Below are 19,009 nucleotides of genomic sequence, written 5' to 3'. Positions count from 1 at the left end.
CCAGGGTCACACAGGTAGTAAGTGTCAAATGTCTGAGGCCAATTTGAACTCAGGTCCTCTTGACTCCAGGATTGCTATTCTAGGCACTGCAACACCTAGCTGCCCCCACTAGTATCCTTTTTATTGAATGACAGAGCCAGAAAGAATTATCTAGTCCAACCCCTCATTTTACAAATAAGGACACTGAGGCACAAAGAGGGGAAGCCCTTTGTTTTACAGCTAGTGGCAGAGCCCACCTTGCCTGACCTCTTGGCCAATGTTTTCTGTTGTAACACACTTTTCCTTTTATATTACACGTCCAATTACTTAGCAACATGGATGACTGAAAGAATTTGTCTTTTTATCATGATTTCTTATATTATTAATCAGTAAAAATCAGTAAAAAAAAAAAGCCCAACACATTTATTAAGTGCTTTGTACCAGGCACTGTACAATCCCTGCCCTCAAGAAATTCATATTCTAGGGGCAGCTAGGTGGTGCAGTGGATAGAGCACCGGCCCTGGAGTCAGGAGGACCTGAGTTCAAATGTGGCCTCAGACACATAACACTCACTAGCTGTGTGACTCTGGGCAAGTCACTTAACCCTAATTGCCTCACAAAAAAAACAAAAAAAAGAAATTCGTATTCTAATGGAGGAAACGTCAGTATATGTGAGTATACATATATAATATTATGGAGAAAACGAAACATACTCTCTGAGGGGAAGGCACTATTGTCTGAGGTAACAGGCCTTGAAGATAACACTTTCTGCCCCATGTATTCAAATCATTGAAGGAAAGATGGGTTGTTAAAAACTGTTTATTTTTTGCCTAAATGACCTGACTAGCAGCCTCTATTTCTCTGTGTATGGGTTGGCTCAACCTTTTTCTCATTCATTTCCTTTTAGTTATGGGCCGTTTATCCCACTAGACTCAGGTTGTTGGAGTTTAGACACGAAGAAAATGTTACTAAGCCAGTTTCTCTCTGCAAGTTAACCACCGAGCAAAACTTGAGTTCTGGTTTTTTGTGATCTGCTGCTCAGTCATCGACTCACATAACCTCTCAAACTGTGGGTTTTGATTTAAGCGCTGTCCACATCTCCTGTAAGATTGGAGTGAAAACTGATGTAAAGAGCAGGCTCATGACTCACTACACCCTGGAAATGGTGTCTTAAATATATATAGTAAAATTTCAGGAAACTGAGTCACTGAGAAGTGAAATGACTTGTCTAAGCTCACATAGGTGACTACCTGAGATTAGAACCCAGGTCCTCTGACTCTGAATCTGACCCTCTTTCCACTGGAAGTCTCATTCCCTTACCTCGATTACACTCCCCAAAGGGAAAACACATCTTGAGTTCCTTTTTTTTTCTTTTTTGGTGAGACAATCTGGGTTAAGTGACTTGCCCAGGGTCACGCAGCTAGTAAGTGTCAAGTGCCTGAGGCCAGATATGAACTCAGGTTCTCCTGTTTCCTTTTTTTTTTTTTTGAACGACTAGCTTTAAATATGCTTAGCAGAAAATGTCAGATCTATGTAGAGAAGACTTTTGGGAGATAAGATGGTTTCATCTACCTGTTGAGGCTTAACTCTTCAGGGGACTAGCTTTGCTTTCTTTTAATTTTGTTAAAAAACTGGAAATAACCTTGCAGGAAGGAAGCAAGCATTTATTAAGTGCCTACTATGTGCCAGGCACTGCACTAAGTGTATCACAAATGCTATTTCATTTGATCTTCACCACAACCTTGCAAGATAGCTGCTGCTATTATCTCTATTTTACAGTTGAGGAAACTGAGGTAGGCAGAGGTTAAGTAACTTGTGTAGGGTCACATAGCTAGTAAATAAGGCTGGATTTGAACCATAAAAGTACAAAATACATTTCCTGGTTTTATTTATTTTTTATTTTTTAGGCAATTGGGGGGTAAGTGACTTGCCCAGAGTCACACAGCTAGTAAGTGTCAAGTGTTTGGTCTGAGGCCGAATTTGAACTCAGGTCCTCCTGACTTCAGGGTCGGCGCTTTATCCACTGCGCCACCTAACTGCCCCCATTTCCTGGTTTTTAAGAGCTTTCAGAGAGACAAACAGCACACATGATTGCATTCTAGAAGTTTACATTCTACCCAAGGTGATAATATACACCTGAGGGAATATACATTTATTAGGTACTTACTATGTGCCATGTACTATGCTAACTACTTTACAAATAGTATTTCTCTGGATCCTCACAACAACATCCCCATTTTACAGTTGAGGCAGGTGGAGGTGAAGTGACCTTTGCAGGGTCATACAGCTAGTGAGTGTTTGAGGTCACATTTGAACGTAAGTCGTCCTGACTCCAGATCCAGCACTCTATCCGCTGTACCATGTAGCTGCCTCTTGTAGAATGGCTAGAGCCAGAGCCAGAGCTTGCTTCCACCATAGGAAGGCTTTGTTTTGGCATAGCAGGTCCTATACTTACAGCATGTTACAAGAAAGAAGGAATTCAACATTAGCATTGCAGTAACTATAGAGGTGGGGAACTGTGAGCGCAGAACGTTACATAACCTGGCAAACGTGGAGCTGTGTTAATTTTGCTTAACCATTTTTCTTTCTTACAAGATGGTACAAGCTTGGGAGGGGGTGGAAATGATTTATGTAATGACAAAAGACATTAATTTTTTAAAGAGTAGGTTGTGCAGAGGAAGTGAGGGAAGCAGAAAAGGAAAAGAAAGGGAAAGGAAGAGGAAGAGAAAGGGAAATCAAAAGGGGAGGGAAAGGAGGAGGGGGAGAGACAGAGAGGAAAAGGGGAAGAGGGGGTGGAAAGAGAAGGAAGGAAAGAGAAAGAAAAAGAAAAAGAAAAGGGAAAGGGAAAAGGAGTGAGGAGTATAAAAGAAAGCTCTAGACCTAAATCAGATCTGAGTTTGCATTCTGTCTCTGACACTTAAAGCTGTGTGATCCTGGGTGAGTTAATTAATCTTATTTGATATATATACTTTCACCACCAACCTGTCAGGCTTGTTGTGAGGAAAGTATTTGGCTGACCTTACAACCCAGGCTCTTTAAATATTGAGTCAGTCAATAAGCATTTATTATGTGCCATATACAGAGGAACAGAGACTGTTATTCAGGTCATTTAAGCAAAAAAATAAATAAAAATCCCCCAACATCTTTCCTTCAATGATTTGAATAAATGGGGAAGAAAGTGTTATCTTCAAAGCCTGTTCCCTCAGCTTATAGAGCCTTCCCCTCTGAGATTATATCTCTGTAATATATTATTTATGTCTATATCTACTTACTTACATGTTTCCCCCATTACAATGGGAGTTTCTTGAGGGCAGCAATTGTGCAGTGCCTGATACGAAGCATTTAATAAATGCTTTTTTACTGACTGACTAATAATATCAGACATCATAATAAAAAGGCAAATTCTTCTAGTCATCCATGTTGCCTAGTACAACCTGCTCCAGGAGGTTAGCTATGAAGGACGTAATAGATATAGAATGATTATCAGCAGGGATGGAAGGATCAAATGATAGTTTTTTGAGGATGGGGAAGACATGAGCATGTTTGTAGGTGATAAAGAAGAAGCCACTAGACAGGGAGAGATTGAAGATGAGTGATAGAGTAGAGATAACAGAAGGAGTAATCTGTTGGAGGAAGACAGGATAGAAGTAGAGGGTTTTCATGCTAGACAGGGCTCACAATATGTTCATATATTTTTATCTTCTATCCTTTCATAGCCAAAGAACTATAGAACTATATTAGAGTTGGAAGGAACCTTAGAAGATCACATAATCTGCCCCTTACCCCAATGAATGAATCCCCTCAGGCAGCTGGTGGTATAGTGGATAGAGCACTGGGTCTGATGTCACTAAAACCTGAATTCAAATCTGGCCTCAGCAGATTTGGGGTCAAATCTGACCCCAGTTAAGTCACTTAACTTATGTTTACCTCAGTTTCTTCGATTGTAAAATAGGGATGAGAATAGCACCCACTTCAAAGAGTTGTTGTGAGGATAAAATGAAATCATATTTGTAAAAGTTTTTAGCGCAGTGCCTGGAACTTAACTGGTGCTCTATAAATGCTTATTTCCTTCCCTTTGCCTCTACAGCATTCTCAGCAAACAGTAGGTTACACACCATTAGTATTTTCTTGATGCTGACTTTGCTGAGAAAAAGTAGAGCCTTAATGATCAATGTCATAAATCGCTATGCAGGCGAATAGATTTGTGGTACTTGGTTTTAGTTCCATATACAATATCATGAATATTTTTTAAAGTTTGCATCAGGATCAGAGCTGGCAACAATAATAGAATCAATAAAATAAAAAGGCAAGTGGACTGTCATTCCTAAAACTCAAAACAAATATAAATAAGAATTTGCCATTTTGTATAAAGAGCCATTCTTTGGTGTCAAATTTCCTCTACTTGGGTGAAAGCCCCCTGACAGAACCAAAGAATACTCATAATGCATGAAGTATTTCAGCCAAATGTCCAAATAATAGCGAAACCAGCTGGTATCAGGCTGGCCTCATTAACAATTTAAGTGCACAGCAGTTGTTCATAAAAGCTACAACTGGTGGGCTCTTAAATAGTTAATGAGGTCAATCTGGCAACGATCATTATCCCCATTAGACAGATGAAGAGGTTGAGGCTCCAAGGCTTTAAGAGGTTTGCTTATAGTGACATAGCTGCTGTGAGCTGGGCCTTGACCTCAGGCCTTTTGGCACCACCCCCCTTGTTTTTTCCACTACTCGAATTGCTTCCACAGAACAGACGCAGAATGTCCCTCCTAGAAGAGTCTGGAGAGAGGTTTATGAAGTGAGGAATGAACACTTAGTGAAGAGTCAGGAGATCTGGCTTTGAGCTCTTCTGTACTAATAATGAGACTCTGCACATCTCTGGCCTCAGTTTCCTAATCTATAAAATAAGGGACGTTTCCTTGATGACTTCTGATGCCCCTTTTAGCGCTACGAAAGTCTGGAATAATAACAGAGTTTGGACAAATTTTCAAATGCATGTTAGTTGGCACTTGATGTAAGTCAACTAGGGGCTAAAATCTGAGTTACACACATCCCTAAATTTGTACCATTTTCAAATTTTAGTCATTTATTTATATTTGAGAGGATTTATGTGAGATTTTCCAGTATTTTAATGCTAAAATTCTAATATCTGTTGGACAACCAATGTGCCTTCTTCTTGTCCTTGTAATGTCAAAAAAAGGTGAGAGAACCCTCACCCCTTAGTATCCTCTGTGGCAAACTCTGGTTGCACAGGATAGGCGGGCATACTTATAGTTCATAATTGGAATCACTGGAAGTGGTTAGGGTAAGAGAGGGAGAAGGCCACCCCTAGGCATCCACACTGGACATTACCAGAACCAAGAGATTGATAGGCTTATAGGAACTTCCCAGGGCCTCTGTACTCCAACCAGTAACAGAAGATCACTAAGTACTGAGGTCAATATGGGAGGAAGCTAGAGGTTATGAATTTCTCTGCATACATGTAGGCTGATCCTCAGATGGCCACCAGTTATCTGGCCTGTTTTCTAAGCCTTCCCAGCTTGGTAGGACCTCTCAGAACTTGTGCTCCATCAGCATAGTTTTCAAGAACTGTCATCTCCACACCACAAAGCCTCAGAAGGAGACATTAACAGAAGTATACCTTTGATGACTACATTAAGAAGAGCACACTAGTGTACACAGTACACGATACCTTTTTTTTTCTACCGGAACAAATGTCCTTCTGTGTGATGTACCTTCAACCTTGCCCAAATACTTACATAGCCAGATTTAATAAGGCTGTTATGAGTTTCAAAGCCCCTAAACTGCGGGTGTCAATGGAAAAACCCAGGGAACTTTCAGCCTGGTCAGGGGCCAACTCAGTGCTTAAGGTGGGCTTTTCTATTTCTGAGAAAGAAACAAACCTCTTCCTTTCTTACAGAGCCCTAATTAGCAATTTTTGCCCTATAGGCAATTAAAGGTGGAGGAAGCTCTTCTCTTCTGGGGTTTAGGGAGAGGAAGGAGGATGGAACATTGAAAGGTTTTTAGGCTGCTGAAGGGCATTATAACGTCTGCTAGGAAGGCAGGTCTGGGCTGTGATGAGGAAACATACCCTAGGATAACTAGGGCAATGTATGAGATTTCAAGGCTGCCTATGTGAAGGATGAAATTCTGTCAGTACCCTTTAAATTTCCTGGATGAAGTCTTGGTGGACCCACCCTAGTTATGACTCTTCTTTCCTGCTTTCTCTTTCCTCCCCCCCTTTCTCCTCTACCTTCCCCTCTTCTTCCCTACATCCAAAGTGGTCATCTAAGTTAGTAGAATTTGAGGAAGTGTTCCAACTTCCCCTTCCACTACTTCAAGTCCTGGAAATCCGATTGAAAAGATACTCTACCCGTTCTTATCTTGGACTCTCCACCAATGAATCTCCGAATTGTCGAGCAAGTAATACTCTTCATTACTTTGTAGCGCAAGCTCCTGGGGATCGTTCGTATTGTAGTCGTACAAGGCAATGACAAGGGCTTCTTCAGGTTCTCTCAATGATCGCTGTAAGGAAGGCAGAACGAAATAAAGATAGCGTCAGGAGGATCAGATTTTGAATGTGGTCATCCAGTCCCTGAATTGGAACTTAGACTCATCTTCTGACAACATGAGAGTAGCAAACTTTGTACAATACATTTGGACATCAGCTAAGACCACCTGCAAATGCTCTGGATGGTTTAACGTCATATTTGGGACCAAGGGGCACTTTGAAGGTAATTGGCTTTTTACTTTCTTCTTGAAGAAATGGATACACTCTGGCTGCTGTACCAGCATGGAGTTTCCCCTGAGATCATAGAACCTCAGTATTGGAAATTGTCATGTCCAACACCTAAGATGGAAACAAACCATACTGAGATTTTGTGGGTCCCCATTTAATACCCATGGTTCCATTCTGGGGTCTGTAGTGGGACCAAATGGGGATTTCCAGAATTCTCTATCTTGATCAAAGAAAAGAGGTTAGGGACTTGTTTGTAACAGGTTTTGTTTTTCTGGTTTCCTCAATGAAGGAGGAGGAGGTGGGAGGGAAAGAATTTAGAGATGAAAATATAATAAAATTAAATTTAAAAAAAAGAGGTGAGGGGATTGGAATTTACAGAAAACCTTAGGACTTAAAAAAAAAAGATAAAGGACTTGGACAGGGCTCATTCCAGGTACAAGAACAAAAAAGATAAAGACTGGAGCTAAGACAAGACCCTTTCTGTCTCCATGCCTTTCCTCAAGCTTCCCCTCTCCTCGTTTGGAATGAACCCTCTCTCCATCAGTTGAAATCCCTCTAATCTTTGTGGTTAAATTCAGTAGCCACCTTCTAAATGAAGCCCTCCCTGGCTGCACACAAACTAAGATGCCTACTTCAAATTCCTCTCAGCACTTTGCCTGGGCTTCTTTTCTTTAATCTTGCTCTCCCCCTTTATCATCATCATCATCATCATCTTCTTCTTCTTCTTCTCTTCTTCTTCTTCTTCTTCTCCTTCTTCTTCTTCTCCTTCTTCTTCTTCTCCTTCTTCTTCTTCTTCTTCTTCTTCTTCTTCTTCTTCTTCTCTTCTTCTTCTTCTTCTTCTTCTTCTTCTTCTTTTTGTAAACATGGCTTTCCCCTTCATCAGACGGAAATCTCCTTGACAGCAAAAGCGACATCGCATCTATGATCTATAGCTCATAAAGAGTCAGGCATTGAATAAGTAATTAAGTATTTGTGAATCAAAGTGAATTAAATTTTAAAACTTTTCACTGTTTTGTTATTTAAAACTTCTGACTCAATACCTTTAGTTACTAGTTGTGAAAACACAAAGCTGGAAATGACTAACAATGAAAACCTAAAGGAGATGGTTGATGTTTTCATAGATGCTGGGGTAGGGAGGAACTTGGAAACTTTCCACTGTCTGAGTCTGAAAACAAAGAACTCAGGTAGAAGGACGAGTGGTGGATAATGACAACAAGGGAACAGGTGGTCAAGAGTATGGACTTTGAGCAAGAAGTGAAAGTGGGGAATGAGGAGCTGGTTCAGGAACCAGAGAGATCTGAAGGATGTGGAGAAGTTTGACAGTAGCAGGAGGCTCAGGAGAGTACCATACACCTAAAAGTCAAATGACCAGAGCTTGCCACCCTTCTTACTGTGATTTGTGCTAACAGTGAATCCCAGGCAGTTAGTTATGTGCTGGTAGTTGAGTCTGTGCTGGATTATGAACCAAGTCACGTTCACTCTCTCCGAAACATCATGATCTCTAGAAAGGCTTATATTCAATTCTAGATGTCTCAGTGGATTGCTGATTCTCTTAGTCATTTATCCATACTCCTTGCTGTTTTTTCTTTAGTGAGGTTATTAAAAAAAAAAAAAGGCCCCAGACTGGAATAAGAAGACCTGGGTTTCAGTACTGGCAGTGCTCCTAATTAACCATGGAACCTTGGGCAAATCACTTCTCTTTGGGCCTTCAGTTCTTCAATCGTAAAATGAGGGAGTTAGTCCTCAAGTTCAGCCCTTTGACTGAATCCAAACTTCGCAGAACAAATCCCCTTAATAAAAGGATTTATTCTGCAAAACTTGGACTCAGTCAAAAGGCCACACCCAAAGGCCTAGAAGGCCACATGTGGCCTCGATGCCAAAGGTTCCCCAGCCTGCTCTAGATGGTCTCAAAAGCCCTGTGAGGTTCTAACATTTTATGTTCTAAGATGCCTACCAGTTCTGACAGTTTATCTTAAGGCCTCTTCTAACCCTAACGTTCTATGCTCCAGCTGTCCTTCCCGCCCTACCACTGGATTTTCTCAGGTTATTTTCAGTTCTCACAGCCTGTGTTCTAAGGTTCTCTGCAGCTCTGACACTTTTTGTATGTTGTAATCTAAAGCCTCATTTTTATAATCAAAGAAAAAAACAATTAAAGCCATGGTGTCAAACTCAAATAGAAACTCATCCTTGTGGGATTAACCACAAATTAACACCATCCATGTAGTATTACATTTTTATTTATTTTGTTAAACATCTCCCAATTACATTTTAATATGATTGGGCCACTCTGGGGAGTTTGCAGGCATGCACAAAGTCCTCAGATCTGACAACTCTGTTCTAAGGCAACTTGTAGCTTTAACAATCTATGTTCCTATGGCCAAAAAGCTATGAAACTGTGCATACCTTTTGTCCCAGCAATATTACTATTAGGTCTATACTCCAAAGAAATCAGAGAAAGAGGAAAAAGACCCATGTGTGCAGAAACATTTATAGCAGCTTTTGTGGTGGCCAAGAATTGGAAATTGAGGGGGCAGCCATCAATTGGGGAATGGCTGAACAAATCGTGGTACATGAATGTGATGGAATACTAATATCCTGTAAGAAATGGTGAAGGAGGGGCAGCTAGGTGGCTCAGTGGATAGAGTACCGGCCCTGGAGTCAGGAGCACCTGAGTTCAAATCTGGCCTCAGACACATAACACTTTCTAGCTGTGTGACCCTGGGCAAGTCACTTAACCCCATTGCCTAACCAAAACAAACAAACAAACAAATAAATAAATAATTTGAGTACCCAAAAAGAGCTTAAAAAAAAAAGAAATGGTGAAGGAGATAGATGGTTCCAGAGAGACCTGGGAAGGCTTTAAAATTGTTCTCAGATCCCCTTCCAGATATGACATTCTCTGCTCTACACTCCAAGGCACCATGATCCAGTAGAAAGAGTGCATTGGTGTTGAAGTCTGAGGATCTAGGTTTAAATCTCAGTTCTGTCAATTACAGCCTGTATGACCTTGGGGAAGAATGCAACCTCTCTAGACCTCAGTTTCCTCACTTGTAAAATGATGGGGAACAAATGACCTTCAAAGTCCCTTCTAGCTCCAAGTCTGTGATTCTATGATCCTATAAGGCTCCTTCTGGCACCAACACTTCGTGGTCTTTGTTCTCATGTCCCTTGCCCTGTGAGATTTTTTGAAACTAAATTTTATCTTTTTCAGTTATTGAGCTTTTAATAATTTTCTTTCTCCCTCCTACCTATGACCCAATGAGAAAGAAAAGAGGAAAACAAAATCCTGGTAACAAATAAACACAATCAATTAAAGAAATTCCCACGCTGGCCATGACATTTCTATTTTAAGATTCTTCCCAGCTCCAACACCTCGTTCCCACTCCTAATATTCTAAGTTCTAAGGGTTTTTTTTTCCAGTTCTACCCTTTTCTTTGATTCCTTTTCCTTCTTGCAGACTGTCTTTTATTCAATCCGCTGCCCCGGAATAGCTTTCTTAGAAGGAGACAAATTAGGGCCAAAGAAAGGGAGAGAAAACTCAAAAAGTTTATATTGAGGTGTAAATCAAACTAGCTATGTTGGCCATTGGGTGACAGAATGAGAGAGGAAGTTTAGGGGGAAGGAGGTTAAAAAAACCTGCAAAAATGAGATGAGGGGATTTGAGGTGATCTCCCTTTCCCCCTCCCTATTATTATTGTTTTCTATTAATAGAGAGCATTGGGAACTGGCTGGATGCACTGAAACATTTATTTTCGAGAAGCTAAGTTGCTGACAAATTGAAAAGCAAACTGTTCTCAGTTACTTTGTATCCTGACACATCGGGTTCCCAAGCATATTTTGCAGACATTGCTCTTCGATTCTATAATTTCTCTGATAGAAAAGGTGACAATGTTTACTTAACTCAAAAGATTATTTGTGTGTGCGTTTAAAAACACATAAAAAATGTTAGTCCTAGTGGCTAGCAGGTAGGACGGAGAAAGCTATGGAGAGATTCACTGACTCCAGGGCTCAAAGTCAAAGAGATGATGCAAATGACTACAAAGAGGGAAGGAGAGGGGAGGGAAGGAGAGGGCAGGGAAGGAGAGGGGAGGGAAGGAAAAAGAAAGTAGGGAAAGGAAAGTAAGGGAAACGGAAGGTTGGGGAGAGTAGGGGAAGGAGGGAAAGGGAGGAGGGGAGAGAAAGAGAATGAAGGGAAGAGGGGCAAGGAGAACTATCAGAGCTGGATGGAACTTTAGAGATCATTTATTCTAACCCTCTAATATGGAAACTGAGTCCCAGAGAGTAAACTGTCTTGTCAGTAAGCATAAGAGCAAGGATTTAAACCCAGGTGTTCTGAGTCTAAATCCATTGCATTTTCCACTGTTCCAAAGTAAGAGGGAGGGGGTGGGGCGAGTCTCTGCAATGTGTTGCCAAGAAGGTTGTGAAACTTTGTATGTGGCATTTAGAGGGAAGAGTATATTGCTATTTTTCCAGAATAACTTAAGTACAGTTCTTGCCAAGGAGATGGGCTCATACTTCCAGTGCAGTGATTCAGGGTTTGTTCACCTGGGGACATGCCAGTTTTATAATGTCACTCTTCTGCTTGGAGAAAAATGGGTAGAGAGCCCCTCTTGCCTCAGGAAGCATAAGGAAGCAGAATCAGGTTGAGCTGAAACAATGGGGGAAGACTTCTCGATCTGGGGTTACAAACATCTCCACTGAGCTCAGTGAGGAAAAAAAAACCTACAACAAGGCTATGTCAAGAAACTTAGCTTTGGTACATGCTTATCTCATCATCTTATATATCAAAATATCAAAAATACATCAAAAATCATTTTAAAGAACATGCTAGGTATTGTGCTGAATTCTGAGGATAGGGAGAAAGGTAAAAATCAGTTCTGAAGAAGCTCCTCGTCTAATGGGGCAGAAAACATGTAAATCACTAGGCACACACAGGATATATGCAGAGCAGGTGGAAGGTGGTTGTTTGCCCTTCGTTCTCCAGGAGGAACATGATGCCATGACTTGCAAGGATTTAAGTGAGGAAGGGCTTCCAAAAGTCATCAGCCTCACTTTTCTTCTCCTGAGACATCTAGGTCCAGCGGCAAGATGTAGATCAGGACAACTGGACATGGCCCAGGATGCAGTGGGAGACCTTAGCTCTTTTAAGATCTTTAACAGGTCTCCAATTTGACTGAGGAAATGTCTCAGTGATTGAGTAATTAAGGCTAGTTAAGAAACGAGGCAAAGAATGGCCTCTTTTACCTAGTTTAAAAAAAATCAATCTAAGGGGGGAAGATCCTCAGGATTTCTGGCCAAAACAGAAACATTTGTTATTTATCTTCACTCTGAGCCAATCAGGGCCCAAAAAATGACCAACTAGGGCTTGTGCTGGGACCTATTGATGAGGTGGAAAGTGATTTCAGAGGGGAAAGCAAGAACAGCTGAGAAATGGGGGAAGAGACCTAGGAAAAGCCTTCTTCAAAAGACAGGGTTTGAGCTGATTGTTGGAGAAAGATAGGGAAAGTAGGCAACTGAGATGAGGAAGGAAAGAATTATTGGTATAGGCATGGGAGATAGCCATTCTGAAGGTATACACAGGAGGGAGGGTTTGGGTTAGAGAAACAGCAGGCAAACCAGTTAGCTAGAGTTCAGGAAGGGGAGTAAAGTATTACGAAGACTAGAAAAGTAGGAAAGGGTCATGTTGTAAAGAACTTTTAAATACCATACAGAAGACTTTATATTTGATCCTGGAGGTAATTGGGACCCACTTTATTGAGTAGGTGCACGGCAGTCAGACCTGCACTTTAAGAAAATTACTTTGGCAGCTGATTGGTGGATGAATTGGAACTGAGAGACCAATTAAAAGGCTATTTCAATAGTCCAAGCAAGAGGTAGTGGGAGCCTGAACTAGAGTGGTTACTGTTTGAGTGGACAGAAGGGGGCATATATAAGGGAGTCTGCGAAGGTACAAATGACAAGACTTGATAATGGATTGGGTATCATGAGTGAGAGTGAGAAGTTGAGGATTTCTCTGAGGTTGTAACATTGGATACCTGAGAGGATGGTGGAACGCTCAACTGTAATAAGGTAGTTGGGAAGAGGGGAGGGCTTGGGAGAAAGATAGTGAGTTATTTTGGGGACATATTGAGTTTGAGATATCTACAAGATATCACCTTTCAGAGTTAAGTTATGAGGGACTAGGTACTTTTCATTTGTTGCCTTTTCATTGTTGTCCACTTGCTTCTGTGGGTTTTTTCTTCCCAACTAATATGTAAGCTCCTCAAGAACCCAGATCATGTCTTTTATCTGTGGGACTGGACTCTCCCCAATTAAAGGTCAAGGAGGAGACCTGATGCTAAGGGATGAGCTTGAGAGCAGAGTGGGAGATTCTGTGTCAGAGTTAGTAGCAACAAGTGAAAGATTTGACTAGAGCTATGTGAATGTAAGGAAATGTTATCTGCTCAGAGGGTGCCCTGGGATCAATAAATGCTCACTGAGCATATGCTGCGCAGTTAGGTGGGGTTTTACTTTAATTTGATGATAGAACAGCTCATGCTTATAAAGCAGTGTGTAATGACAATCCTTTATCATTAATTATTTTTATTTGATCCTCACTGTGAAGTAGGGAAAGTATTATCACCATTTTATAGATGAGGAAATTGAAGCATAGAGAGAGAAGTAAAGGGACTTGCCCTGAGTCACAGAGCAAATTAAGTTGTGGGAATAGTCCTCAAGATCAAGTTCTAATTCTAAGCCTAGTCCAATGTTCTTTTTACTACACCATGCTGGATTGCCAAATAAAGTAATATGAACCCAAGAAATCCACTTAGGTGGCATGAGTTGAATTGAGGCCTGATGCTACTTTTAGACAGTTTCCAAGAAAAAGGAGTAGAGAGAGAAAACAGAGGGGAAATGTGCATCCAGAACCTTGGGGCAAGTCTCAAACCATGGCCGGAACCCTAAGGCTTTACTCACCCGGTTGTCTTCGGGAGTGGGAGGAAGAGGCTTCTTTGAAGCTGAAATGAACAACCAGAAAAACAAAATAAACATAAAAGCAAAGTGGGCAAACCCCAGAGACAAACACCCAAGGGATGTGGGGGCTTTTCACCGAAAAAGGGCAGCATAGAGAGCAAAAGGATAATAGAGGGAAAAAAAATCAAATGCCTAAAATCTCTCTGCTAAGTTATTCTGAACTTCGGGGCCCACCAGTGTTTTCGGCAGTCTGTAAGCTCTCCTCCGCTTATATGTCTGCTCACTATGTCTAGCCCTCTTCTTCCTGCTGAACCCCACTTCACCTGGCTAAGAGATGCTAGCCACTGCCTGAAGCCAGCACTCTGGCTTCCCCACCCCTAGATTCCTTGGGAAACCTAAAGCAAAAGAAACAGAGAAGATGAATGATTTGCTCCAGTTCATTTAAGACTGAAGCATGTGGACATGTGTGAATTCACAAAGTAGAATAGGTAATTTGCTCTTTATGTTACATAATGATGAAGAATTATGGTCTAAAAGTGGGAATTAGTGACTCAAGGGAACTAGTGAATCACTGATTTCCTGACACTGCTGCTGGCTCCTTGTCACCTCCTGCACATCATTTGTGAACAGACTTGAGCTGGGGGTGGATAAGGTGGGTTGCTACTGGGTTGCTTTTTTTTTTTTTTAAGGACCAGATCTATGAGCTGTGGTTTCCAAGCATCCACATATTAGCTTTCCATCTTTTTCTTCCTCTTTCTTCATCACTATTACTTCTCCTTACTTCTCTCCTTTATCCGAGCTGTTGGCATCTAATGATGCTCAGGCTCATTCTAGGGGAAAATGACTGGGGTGGGGGAGGTGACCTGAAACCATGCCATGCCATGTCATTGGTTGAAAGAACTGGGGATGTTTAACATGGGGAAGAGAAGATTGAGGGAGAACAGTGTCTTAGCACAGATACTTACAGGTGCTACTGAATAATATTGACTTGCTTTGCATTACTTTGGGTCAGGAAGGTCTGAGGTGAAATGCTGATTCAGACATTTACTCTGGAACCCTGGGCAAGCTACTTAAGCATATGAACCTCAGTTTCCTCATGTGTAAAATGGAGACTGGAGGATAATAGATCTACAGGTAGAAGGAACCTAAAGGGCTATCTATTCCAGCCCTCGCATTTTATAAATGAGAAAACTGAGGCCCGAGAAGGTTAAACGTTTTACCCAATGTCATACAGGTTGTAATTGTCAGAGGGAGAATCTGACTCCAGAGCCAGGGCCCTTTCCATGGTGCTAGTCCATCACTAGTGATATAGCACTGACCTCATAAGGTTGTTAGGGAGATCAAGTGAAATAATCCAGCTTTGTAGACCTTGTTCAGTTGTTTTCAGTCATCTGACTGTTCACAACTCTGGGGTTTTCTTGGCAGAGATACTGGAGTGGTTTGCCATTTCCTTCTCCAGCTCATTTTGCAGATAAGGAAACTGAGGCAAACGGGTCAATGACTGGCCTAGGGCCAGTAAATATCTGAGACCATATTTGAATTTAGGTCTTTCTCTTGCCCTGACTGTGCTGGCTTCTTTGTTTTCCTGCCTTCAGTTACCAACACTCAGCTTCTCTGACCATGAAACAGAGATGGCATCATGCTCAGCCATACAGTGTTGAGGATTTCGTGAGTCGTCTCACAAGAAAGAACAGTGTACAACCATGCCCAAGGTTACTGTGGAAATTATTGAATGGGGAGGTGTCTTTCTTTTCCCATGCCAGGATCATATAGAATGTTTATTGTCTTAGTTGGGACACTCTCCCATTAGTGAACAAGTTATCCACCTCTCCAGATGTATGATTCTCATCAGAGGAGGTAGGGATGGTCAAACAGTCAATCAGTAAGTATTTATGAAGTTTTTAGACTCAAACACTCAAAAGAAGCTGTGATCACATTGATCTGGAAGTTCGCTCCAATGATACATCTCTGTATTCACTGCCTCCACTTCCTCACCCACTATGTACTTCTCAAAACATTGCAATTTGGTTTCTGACCCCTCTCTTCTACTTAAAGAGCTCTCTCCAAGGTCATTAATTATCTTTTAATTGCTAATCTGATGACTTTTTCTCCAACCTTTCTTTACTTCAGCTTTTGACAACATTGTCCACCCCCTCCTTAGTTACCAGATACACTTAGCTGCCATAACAAGACTCTCACCTAGTATGATTATTCCTCCAACCTCATTACTTACTCGTCATTCTTCTTCCTGTCCCCTAGCTGTGGGTGTCCCCTTCTTCTATTCTCTTTCTATACTATCTCCCTCTTGGAGATCTTATCCACTCTCATGGCTTCAATCATTATCTCTTTACACGTGAATTACAAATCTATACATGCAGTCTTTATCTCTTTTCTGCATCTTTGACTGCTGGATAGCTCCACCTGGCTCTTCAAATTCATCATGTCGAAAAGATAATTTATTATATTTTCCCCTAAACTCACCCTTTCTTTAAACTTTTCTGTTTCTACTGAGGGTGTTGACATCTTCCCAGTCACTGAAGTTCAGAAACTCTGAGTCATTTTTAACTCTTTCCTTTTCATCATCCTACCCCAACACTATGTCTAATCCCAATTAACTGCCAAATCTTGTTGATTCAGTCTCTATAATAACTAATATCTGCCCCCTTCACTCTATTGACATGGCCTCTACCGTGGTTTGGACCCTCATCACAACTCACCTGGATTATTATAATAGTCTCTTAATTAGTCGGCACGATTCTAGTTTCTCCCACTGTCCTTCTCCTATCCACCCACCACACAGTTGCCAAAATTATTGTCATAAGGCTCAGGTGTGACTATGTAACTTCCCTGCTCAAAAATCTTCAGTAGCTCCTTTTTGCTTCTAGGATAAAATCTCTAGAACAAACTCTCTCAGTCCAGCAATTCAAGGAGTTTTCCATATTTCAGCTTCAGCCTTCTTTTTTTAGACTTTTAATGATTCTCTCTCTCTCTCTCTCTCTCTCTCTCTCTCTCTCTCTCACACACACACACACACACACACACACACACACACACACACACACACTGTATATTCCAATTAAACTGCCATCTCTTCTCCATCATCTTCCAACATGTTTCCCCCTATGCTTGGATTGTATTTCCTTTTTATCTCCTCTAGGAATCCTTAGCTCACTTGACGCCTTCTCCATGTTGTTTGTGCTCTCTCCCAATTTAAATTACCTTAGATTAAGTTTATTTGTATACAAGACAACATTAGTTCCTCGAGAACAAGAAATCTCTCTTGTTGCCTTTATATGCCCAGCTCCAAACCTGGCGCCTTGTTCAGAATCCCAGAATCATTGTGGAATTTGGGAGTTGGAAGGGATCTCAGCAGTCATCTAGTCCAACTCATACATGAAAGGAATCCTCATTGCGATATACCCAACTAGTCCAGCCTTTGCATGAAGACCTCTTCGAAGGAAACTCACCACCTTCCAAGGCAGCCCATTCCACTCTTGGACAATTAGGAAGTTTTTCCTGACACACAATCTAAATTGGCAACTTAGTAACTATTGCTCCTTGTCAGGCCCTTTGAGGCTAAACAGAACAAATCTTATCTTTCTGTACTAAAAATACTAAAATACATTCCCTCTCTTCCTCCACCTACCCCAACCCAGTCTGGTCTAGGCTAAATACCCCACAGTTTCTTCAACTGATCCTCAAATGGCAGGAATCCAACGCCTCTCACCATCCTGCTAACCCTTCTCTGGACATTCTCCAACCTCCTTAAGTCACGATGCCGAGACCTGAAAACAGTCTGATGAGGGCAGAATACTTCGAGTTCGGCTCTCAACCCTCTCTTCCTGGAAACTGTATTTCTCTTCATGGAAAGTGCCCCAGTTAAAAGATTGGTTGAATTGATGATCATTGATTCATATATAGGACCACAGATTTCTGGCTGGCAGGGACCTAATTTGATGTCTTTGTTTTATAGATGAGGAAATAGAAGGCCAGAAAGATTGAATGAATTACCCAGGGTTACATAGGTAGTAAGTGGCAGAGCTGAACCTAGGTCAGTCCTCCAAGTCAAAATCTAATGTATTTGAGTTTAATTGTGTTAGAACTGAAAGGTTAGGAGTTCTTAACCTTCTCTGTGCCATGGTCAACTTCGGCAGTCTGGTGAGGGCTATGGACTCCATTTCAAAATAATAATGAGGTTGCTTTTTTTTTAAATTCATAATTGAAGGAAATTCTAAGGTTAGAAAACAAACAAGTGACTTTCTTCCTACCCAAGTTCACAGACCCCCAGAATCCATGAACCCCTTGGAGCTCTGTGAACTCCAGAATAATAACCCATGAGCTAAGGCAACTTCCTCATTTTTACAGATGAGTCAACTAAAGTTCAGAGTTGAAGTAAGTTGCCTGAAGTCATGCAGTCAGTTAGCAGATAAACCTCCCATGGGTGGAGGTGACATTTTGCCCCAGCCTAAGGAAGGACAATGTCTTCTTGTATTTAACTTCCTTCTTCTGTGGTTCATTGCTAAAGGGCCCTATTACCCAGATGAGCCCAACAGAGAATAATTAGCCCATTCTTATACCAGGAGATGAGCTTCAGGTGTTGCTCTTCCTTAGTTTTTCGAAGAGGACGAATGATATCATGGGGTGACATCTTAATTTGTGCATCAATTGGATTGAAGTGAGGCCATGTTGCACAAAGTTCTCAGCCTCATTCTTTCTTCCAGAGCCATCAAAGTCCAGTGGCAGGACAAAAGTGAAGATGACTGTCTATGGCCCAGAATGCAGTGGATGACCTTGAAGGTCTGGCTAAGTTCTGCTTCAGCTGCTTTCATGGCCATCGGAATAAATTGTTCTCATCCACCCATTCTGCCAGAGGAAATCTTTAGATGCTTGAGGTAGACATCTCCTTAACTCATGGACAGGTTTGAGGCCTGTCAGTACCCTGAGCACCAGATACTAACACTGGGGTCAGCAACATTTTGAAATTAGTGTGCCACATTGCTATATTCTGTTGCTCTGGTGTTCCAGGGGAGGGAAGGTAGAATTAAGTCCAGTGCTCATTCTTGCAAGTGCTGAACAGGGGCAAATACTGTGGCATCGCAGATTCTCAAAATTGTGGGTGTTTGTGGTAACTCGTAAATGGTAAAGAAACAGGCATGTGATGGCAGCAATTATCCCGTACTTTGCCAACCCACATGCTGAGAACAACTATGAATAAAGCTTACAGTGGGCAAAAGAGAAAGTGGCAGGAGGAAGGAATCAATCAATGAGCACTGCTTAAGTGCTAATAAGCACATAGTAATGCGCCAGGCACTAATCGTGCCTAATTGCTGTGGATATGAA

General features: G+C 41.5%; 1 protein-coding gene across 1 annotated transcript in view; it reads right to left on the bottom strand.

Annotated features, from left to right (window-relative positions):
• Positions 1–19,009, bottom strand: part of ITK (IL2 inducible T cell kinase) — an 86,423-nt gene that overhangs the window by 32,774 nt on the left and 34,640 nt on the right. The window contains exons 5-6 of the mRNA XM_020974614.2: positions 13,673–13,713; positions 6,350–6,501 (exon numbers count right to left, since the gene is read on the bottom strand). Of these exons, the coding sequence (XP_020830273.1) occupies positions 6,350–6,501; positions 13,673–13,713 (193 nt within the window). The remainder of the gene's footprint in view (positions 1–6,349; positions 6,502–13,672; positions 13,714–19,009) is intronic.

The sequence above is a fragment of the Phascolarctos cinereus genome, unplaced genomic scaffold (assembly GCF_003287225.1).
Source record: "Phascolarctos cinereus isolate Bilbo 61053 unplaced genomic scaffold, phaCin_HiC Scaffold_2;HRSCAF=192, whole genome shotgun sequence".
NCBI classification, from domain to species: Eukaryota; Metazoa; Chordata; class Mammalia; order Diprotodontia; family Phascolarctidae; genus Phascolarctos; species Phascolarctos cinereus.
The sequence above is the reverse complement of the archived record's forward strand: the minus strand, read 5'-3'. Positions and strand labels throughout refer to the sequence as shown.